This window comes from Cupressus sempervirens, chromosome 5 (assembly GCF_028749045.1).
Source record: "Cupressus sempervirens isolate cs-2001-9-10 chromosome 5, ASM2874904v1, whole genome shotgun sequence".
Classification (NCBI taxonomy): Eukaryota; Viridiplantae; Streptophyta; class Pinopsida; order Cupressales; family Cupressaceae; genus Cupressus; species Cupressus sempervirens.
In genome coordinates, this window is record NC_143122.1 from 216,096,445 (window position 1) to 216,105,300 (window position 8,856).

Sequence of the window (8,856 nt, forward strand, 5' to 3'; positions counted from 1 at the left end):
ATCAAGCTCAAAACCCTACAAAAGAAAAAGTTAGCATTCTAAATAGCTAGCATGATGAATCATGAAGGTGCAATGCAAGACTTTGTTGGTTGCAATAAAACACAAAACAAGGTGTGATGCCTTATAGAACTACCATATGATGAAACTATGAGGAAGTTATTGAATGAGACATTTTGTTGTATTTGTATAAGAATCCATACATTTGCATCACAAAATGAAATTAAAAACCAAAAGTTGCCAAGCTAAAAATTGTTTCTAGCCCCATAGCAGGCACCAAAAATGTGTCAATGAAAATGTGTCTTACACTAGATTTCTATAAATCATTATATCTAGGATTAAGATTGAATCTAAAATAGATTATTAAATTCTTAGAAATTGACTTATAGCTTCTTGTCTAAAGTGTGTGACATATATGTTTATTTTTCTAGTAATGAGAGCTCACAAGGTTCAGAAGGGAACAAAAGATTCAATAAGAGGTAATGCAATAGATTTACAAAACTCTCAAGATCTTCAACATGCAAGGTGCATATTAACTAAGATGAGATTCCAAGCTAAGAAAGAAGATTGAGTTTTAATCTTTCAAGATTAATCTAAATGTGATTAAGCTACATGTATGCAAAAGAATAAACTAATTAAGATTCAACAAAGCTAAGATGGGATAATGCTAAAGCTCAAAAATCAAACTAATAGCATAACAATATAGCGAAATTGGGATCCCTTGAACTAATTGAGGACTCATTTTATAAATTTCAAAAAAATCAGATGATAGATCAATGGTCAAGATGCTTCTATTCTCTATCCACGCACTCTTAGCTTTAGCAACTTTCAAAAGATGTGCACTTTAAGTGTATTTAATTTATTTTTATTTTTTATTTTAAAAATTAGTCATTGTACATAAATAAAGATTTTATTATTTAATTCAAAGACGGATGAATGCTCTTTCAATTAAATGTGTTAGAGAATAATCTAATATTGATCTTGTATTGATTTATAGTACACCAAACCTAATTCCTCTTTTCATTCTAGAACCCTCTCTTCAATTAAGACTAAAGACAACTGAAAAAAATAAAATAAAAAATTTATTTGCAAATTCCCACTCAATGCAAAACATTGTCTTAATTGCACCAACACTACTCTAATAATACTGGTCAAATGTTACTCTGATTACATTACAATCTCAGAAGAATATTCTCAAAAGAAAAGGAGATGACAAATGAGAGCTCTCACATCACACCTATTCTCTCTCTTGCTAATAATTGGGGTTTCTCAACACAATGACACGTCACAGTCTTCATGTCTCGCAGTCAATTAATCTATGCATTTATTCATATATACATTGGGAGGTAAGTCCTTTGTTGTTTTTGTTTCTTCATGGATTCCCTTCGCCATCAATAGCTTGAGTTCACCATAAAGAAAAATTGAAGTTGAGCATTTGCCAATATGCAATTGGTATCATTTTCTTTTGCAGTTCTTCATCCTCAGAAGATTTGAGAAAATTGAAAGGAAAAACCATGATGGACTAGAAATGAAATGAATTTATTCACACCCAGAAACATTGTTGTCATGGGACCACTAATGTTTCACCCGTCTCAACCATCAAAAGGGAATTGAAGCCTAAGATATTTTTGCTTGGATGTTTGCCTTTCGATGAATTAATGATTTTCATCTTAAATGCAAAGCGTCCCCTGTTCAAAGAGTTTCAAGATGGAGTCCACTCCTCTTTTTTCTATTAATTGACTCATGGTCATCAGTAGTGGATACCAAAATCAAATGTTCATTTTTCTATTTCTCTTCTTGTACAAAATATACAGATGCGTTCTTCACATTTGTCATCTTCTATCTCACAGCCAACTTTGTGTCCACATTGAATCAATTAAAACTTGAAGAACGACTGAAACGGCCACGAAAATAGTCTTCCAAGGATCTACTGGCATGCAAAAGCTCTTCACTTTGCTCAGGGCTGCTAACTGATGCAATATCATCATCAACCCCAAGCATAGCAAGTGATAAGTGGGTTTGGATATCAGAACCCCCATGATTTGATCCATATTCATCCTCAACCAATTCATCTATGTCCTTGGACATTGACAATTGCCTCTTGGGCCAGTAATTTAGATCATCCACCTCCCCTCGCAAGATCTTCAATATCTGAATCACAAAAGTCAGATCCATCAATGATTAGGGAGGTTCTTACATATAATTTAGAACATCGACCAAAGATCCATTTGAAAATTTAGTATGAGAAGTTAAAGACTCGACTTATTTGGTGAGAATCAACTACTTATTTCCAGAATGGACCAAATATGTGATTCTGACGTAGCTGAATTAGTGAGACATTAAGTGACACGAGTGTTCCAATGTTAACATTAAAAAAAAAAGATGGAGTCACAAAAGTTCAGATTTTTCATGTGGATAAAGCAGCAGGTCAGAAAAAACATATTATGTCAAAGAATGGCATTTCATCTTGGAGTGCGCAGCATATGAGGATATCTATAAGCAATTTGAGAATACTTCGAAGGTGGACAACCAAAAGATCTTTGGCAGCATATGAAGACATCTATAAGATGTTTGAGAAAACTATGAAGGTGGACAATCAAAAGAAGGTCTTTGAGGAGACAAGACTTACAATATCCAAGTTTCTAGAAATCTGAAAATGTGTTTATGTCATGACTATTTTTCCCTTAGACCTCCTGATCTCATGGACTTCATTAAACAAACTTCCTTTCATTTCATATAGACTAGTATAACTAAAAATTTAATTCATTTTTTTGTAAAATAAGTCGAGAGGTATCTAATTTCAAAAGAATTAATATAAAATTAGTTAATATTGTATTCACAAAAATTCTATGAATAAACTATTGTATTTGTTTTTACATATACTATGCTTTGATATTAATACAAAGAAGTTTTATGAGACTAGAAATTTCAACAAATCAAATTTAGACAATGATTTATTTCACGATGTACAAATTTTTAAAAAATCATATTCCATAGAAATCATAGCAATTAAAAAAATGCATATTCTATTGAAAAAATCAAATTAAAAAATAAAATCATTGCAATACAAATGATTTGAGACTCTTGATCTGCTTCATTTTTACTTCCATTTTCTCTCTATAATTTTCACAGCTTTTATTATATTTAGTTTATTTCTATTTTAATTTTTTGACATGTAAATGAACGTCAATTTTTTTTTAAAATGTTTATATTGAAGATTGTTGTTACTATAGAAAGCCTCTCGGCTTAAAAATCCCATCACTAATAGTAGATTGAACCAACACGGTATCAGAAATTGATGTACTATGATGTACTAGTGGCTGGCTATACACCCCTGCTATGTACATTCATTACAGAAAAATTGCAGCACTCTTTACTTCTTAAATTAAGAAAAACTAGAGTTTGTGCATTCAGCTTTGTATATGATTCAAAATCCCAAACATTCATGAACAAAGAAAGGGAATTGGGAAAATTACTCGGCTCATGCGAGGTCGAAGTTGAGATGCCTTTCCTACACAAAGTGTTGCACTATGAATCATTCTCTTCATCTCATTTTTCTCATATGAATATTCTAGAAGTGGATCAACAAGTTCTTCCATAGCACCTTCAGCCATTAATGGCCTTGCCTGAAATATCAAAAGATGATTAGAAGCTGAAGCAACAGTTATAGAAAACAGAGTAAATTAAAACTAACAACAAGATAGTAAGAAAGGAAATCGAAGCCCTACCCACATAACCAAACTCTCATGACCCTTCGGATTATTGCTATTTATTGGTTTTCTTCCACTTATTAGCTCCAAAAGAACTACTCCAAATGAATACACATCTGTTTTCTCATTAACCTTGCCGTACATGAAGTACTCTGGAGCCAAATATCTGATAAGATTATCAAAGTTAGTTCTGTTGGAAACAATTCTGCAAAGTTAGTGAACATAATTAGCAAGGTCCAAAAATGTAGATCCAACACTAGGAATCAATTGACAGAATAGGAAACTTTTTCGTTCAGATCAAAGAGGTGCTTGAAAAAAAACGTAAGAGCATACCCGAATGTACCTACAACATCACTGCATGTGATGTATGCTGAAGTAGTTGATGCCCATTTGGCTAATCCAAAATCTGACAACTGCTTACAAGAAATCTAAAGTTAACGATCATCTTCCCTGGAGTTATGTAATTTTTATGTAACAAGCATTACATTTCTAAGTTAAAACACAACAGATGTGAGGAAGAACGTCTACGTTTTATTCCTCTTGCTAGAAAAATATAATACCTACCTGTGGTTCAAAATCTTCTGATAGCAAAATATTTGATGATTTGACATCTCTATGGATTATAGGACGGGGACGGTCATCATGAAGATAATTTAATGCTTCAGCAATTCCAATGGCTACTTTCAGCCTTTCTGACCAAGGAACTAGCGGCTTGTCCTTCCCTCCTGTACATAGAAGACCAACTAAAATTACCAAAAAAGAGGCTTGCAATATAAAAACCAAACAGTAAAAAACATGTGAGCATCCTACAATTGACACTTAGCGTACCATGAAGATTTTCTTCCAGGTTCCCTCTAACCAACAAGTTGTAGACCAGGAAATACTTTGTTTCCTCAACACAATAACCCATTAATGAAATAATGTGCTTGTGCTGTAACGTTGTAGTAATTTCAACTTCCATAAGGAGTTCTTGCTCTGTTTCTGGAGAAGCGTTTAATGACTTCACTGCCACGGGCTGTCCATCAGGAAGAATGCCTCTGTACACATTGCTCCGGCCTCCTTTTCCAATGAGGTTGTCTATACAAACGAAGGATTACACAATAATGAAATGATCTCTGCATACAAGCAAACATAAAAGGAAAGAAATGAAAGTGATAACTAGTTGCAATCAGATGAAAATTGAGTAGTGATACAACCTGCCGAGAACTCAGAAGTTGCAGATTCTAATTCTCCATACGTGAACTGCATGCATTTTTTACTTTTACAAAGACGTTTCAACCTCTGGATCAAGAACTTCTCTTCTATAGACTCATTTTGGGCAGTGGAAAGAGACCTAATTTCTGTAGAGCACTCTTCTGTGGATGTTACTCCATTTGGTGATTGGATCTTACTAATGTCGTTAAAGTCTTCCTCAGAAATCTCAATTTTACTTGGTAGATTTTGTGTAACCTCTCCACGTCTATCTGGCAACTGTAAAGCCCACTCAACCACAGACATTTCTCTGACTGCAGGCCTAGGATTAGGAAATTTGCTCATTCTAATGGCACTTTTCAATAATGGCCATCCAGAAGATGAGTTCTGTCTTTGAGGGGCTAATCTTGATGTATTTTCTTCAATTTCTTTTGACTTATCAGATGAGTTTTCTGCATCCTCTTCTTTCTGTGAAATCCGACAAGAAGTACTAGAAACTGTCCGAAATGAATCACATGAAGAATAGCTCTCTGACTTTCTAGGATCATGTTCCTTGACATAGTCCTTGTCTTCTTCACCAACAGTATTAATGGCGGAACTGCAAAACATGCAAGCCGACCTCAAAGGAATGCATAATTTGAAGGGATCCATTTCGAGGGGGATAATGGCCTGCCTACCAGGGTTGCAATTGTGACCAGATGGTATTATAGCTGCATCTGAAGGACTTTTGGCGATTCTGCAATCGTTAGATGGATCATCATTTGGGAGTGCACCTCTCACCGAATGTAGTAAAGAATTCAGTCTATTTACTCTGCCACCAGTTCCTGGAAGCAAAATAATATAAATCAACAAAGAGGTAACCAAATTATTCTCATATATGCAAAAAATTTACAAATAATCGAAATTCTCATATCATATATATACATTGATTACCTTGAAGAGATTGTGCTCCAACTTTCTCTAATATGACTGTTCCATTATCAATGATCAGCACAGAACAAGTACACGGTAACCTCTTTGCATAGTAGGTAGCAAGTGACTTAGAGGATCTGAGATATCGAGGATGAGGCAAATCAGAAACTTCTTCAACTAAATTTATTGCTTATAAGGGTGAATCCCCAAACCTGTAAAGGCATCAGCAAAAACTCCTCATACCTTAAGGTATTTTGCTTGCTTTTGCCAATAATAAGCTTTGTGGCCTTGTACAAACTTGCTTCTTCCGCCAATGCCTTTCTTACTGGAGAACCATACGAGACTTTCACATGAAGCTTTACCTAATCCAACAAAGAAGAAATTCATCTTTAATCTTCGTTTGCAGAGAAAAGCAAGATACGTGAACATGAAAAAAGGTCTAAGATTATTTACTTGTTTCAATCTGCAGAAACCCTCATAGACATCAAAAATGTCTGCATCGAATGGGCCAGTAAGATTGCAATTAAAGATATGGTCTTCCTTGAGCCTTTTTTCTGCAAATTCAAGCAGTACACAAATTTAAAGCCAAAATCCTTTCTGGAATTCCAAAAACATGGAAAAATAACCATTTTATCAATTAACGTCAGCTGTGAGTGCCTCAGATCGAACTGTTACATAATCAGAAGGTTTATCTTCATCATAAAATCTTCCTCTCAGGCTACAAAATCTCTTCAACGCATCCATAACGTGTCCTCTAATGGTCTCTTTTCTTTGGGGATCCAGCAGACAGCACATGTGAACTCATTATTTCATCATTTAGACTACAGCAATGCTTGTGACTATGCAAACGGGCAGAAAATAGTCAGGTAACTAAGTCTCACCTATATGGCAGAGGCATCATTGTCAAAAGAAAACTAAATCTTGCTTTATTAAGTGTTTGCAGGTGTTGGCATGAATTCCACAGGTTTGTGGAAGCCTGATAATTACTTATAATAGGAAGACGCCAGCAATCAAATTTTGATGTTTGTGCTTGGACTAATTCAATAAGCGACTTCAAATTCTGGAATTGACTAGCCAAATCCTGATTTGATTAAAATGCCCGAACTATGATTTGAAATATGATTAAGCTAGTTGCGGGATCTGATCCCAATTTGAAAGAATCATAAAGGCAAACTTGCTCGTGACTTTCAGAGCCCTTTAAATCCAATTTGAGATCTGATGAGTAAGAGGTGAAGTAAATCTTATTGTTAGCACCTCCCCTCAATTCCAATGAGATATGAAGTAAATCCAATTGTTAGCACGCGACCCAATTTCAATCAAATACAATTAGCCCTGTCTACCCAAATTTTGTTCTAAATCATTTACTAGTTACATTTAAATTGCTTTAGATCTTTCCCCAAATTCGACAGGAGCCTACAAACCAGTCGTAAAGAAACATAAACAGACCTAATTAATTCCTGGACAATCACAAGAATCTAGTATCATTTCATAAACCCGACTAACAAAATTAGAACATCAAACGGTAATAAAATTCAAAAACCAAACTTAAGAAAATTGAAGAAAACCCAATGATTCTTTGGCACCCATGAATTTCTAAGAGTTTAAAACCATCTGATATACCAGACTGACAGCATTAGAATAGCAAAAAGCGTTATTGAATCATAAAACTAACTTGGGAAAATTGAATAAAAGCCATTAATTCATCAACACTCACAAGTTCATAGGAGTTTAAAGACATTTTATGAATCTGAATGACAACATTAGAGCATCAAATGGCAGTCAATCTGATCACGAGTAGGCAGACTGACAATATATCACATGTACAATACATAAATTGCTGACAAGGCACGAAATGCCATACCAGTGGGAGATGGAAGCACTTGAACAACAATCACATGATCCCCTGCTTGAGCCACTTTCATCAACACCCACGTCAACAACTCCCTACTAGATTTACCTAAATTCACACCCACCAATAAGGTCACAGCCTTCCTCCTCCCACTCTTTCCTTCTTCCTCCACCATCTTCAGCAAAACCAACTTAACCCCAAAACGTAGTTCTTCAATTTTACATCCAGATCCCAGCCTTCGAACATCACAACTTCAACTTATGATACCAAATTCTCATTCCGCATAAACTTCCTTTGTTCTTCGGAAGAAGTACGAATAGTTTTCATTGGAACAAAGGACAGCAGCCTTATCAAACTTTTACCAGACTGAGACTGTCCCAATGAATTATTTTGACTGGAATTTTGGTGTCCCCACAGCATAAAGAGAATTCAACTACAACAACCCTCCTAAAATTCCATTTTAAGTTTTCTTATTCAAAGCGGGCATAGATCCTTCTCTGAATATAATATCAAATTCAAACTTGGCGGCTTGAGTTTGCCAAATACATTGCTGCAAATTGGAGAAAATTTTTACGGGCAACCCCTGATATATATATAAATACCTACCAAAACAAATATAAATAAAACGAGGTCCCCAAAACCTGACCGTTCACTTTCCTTTTTCTTGCCGTCTCGTAGACGGAAATAACCGCTATCCACCGTGGAGATAACGGCGTACGTTACTCTGCCACGTCAGATTTGGACACCGTAAGGCCGCTGACGTGTCTTTTTGTATCATGTCCTTGCCCGTTTGCGGGTCCCACATTTATACTAACTTCTTGTCGGTTTATATGGCGGAGATCTGACGGCAAGACGGTTCAGCGTTAATTAACGGCCGTGCAAGTGTGACCGTATTTGTCTTTAACTCGCCCACGTGTGTTTGTGTGGCCACACCGCTAAGCATCTTAATTAACGGAGACGCTTAAAGCTCGCGTGAGTTGGTCGAATCCAAAGGCCCAAGATTCTCTCATGATTATGATTGACCTAAAACGGTTCCGTTGACTTTCATCATTACGGAATCGATTTTGATTTTTTTTTCCTATGTCGTTGCTTGTGCTGTTAGTTTTGCATTAAAGTGGGGCGCACATAAAGATTTTGGTCCGTCACTGATGTATGCGTTTTACGGACTCAAAATTGACGGTCTCAGGACTTTATTTT

The 8,856-nt window shown here is 35.5% G+C and overlaps 1 protein-coding gene across 1 annotated transcript; it reads right to left on the reverse strand.

Moving 5' to 3' along the window:
* Positions 1–1,057: 1,057 nt before the first annotated feature.
* Positions 1,058–8,295, reverse strand: LOC149555196 (protein kinase STUNTED-like). The gene is made up of 11 exons (XM_089829264.1): positions 7,672–8,295; positions 6,264–6,364; positions 6,054–6,172; positions 5,832–5,947; positions 4,904–5,722; positions 4,536–4,784; positions 4,272–4,432; positions 4,041–4,120; positions 3,726–3,873; positions 3,474–3,623; positions 1,058–2,148 (listed from the first exon to the last, which is right to left on the reverse strand). The coding sequence occupies exons 1-11, from the start codon at positions 7,832–7,834 to the stop codon at positions 1,870–1,872; spliced, it is 2,385 nt and encodes a 794-aa protein (XP_089685390.1). The 5' UTR covers positions 7,835–8,295; the 3' UTR covers positions 1,058–1,869.
* Between the last annotated feature and the right edge of the window lie 561 nt (positions 8,296–8,856).

What these genes read in the sequence shown, in the direction of transcription:
- LOC149555196 (XM_089829264.1), bottom strand. Translation starts at nt 7,834, where the DNA reads ATGGTGGAGGAAGAAGGAAAGAGTGGGAGGAGGAAGGCTGTGACCTTA. An exon ending in AGCAAGCAAAATACCTTAAG is followed by an intron (nt 5,948 to 6,053) that starts GTATGAGGAGTT and finishes TCGATATCTCAG; the next exon opens with ATCCTCTAAGTCACTTGCTA. An exon ending in ATGAGAGTTTGGTTATGTGG is followed by an intron (nt 3,624 to 3,725) that starts GTAGGGCTTCGA and finishes TTGATATTTCAG; the next exon opens with GCAAGGCCATTAATGGCTGA.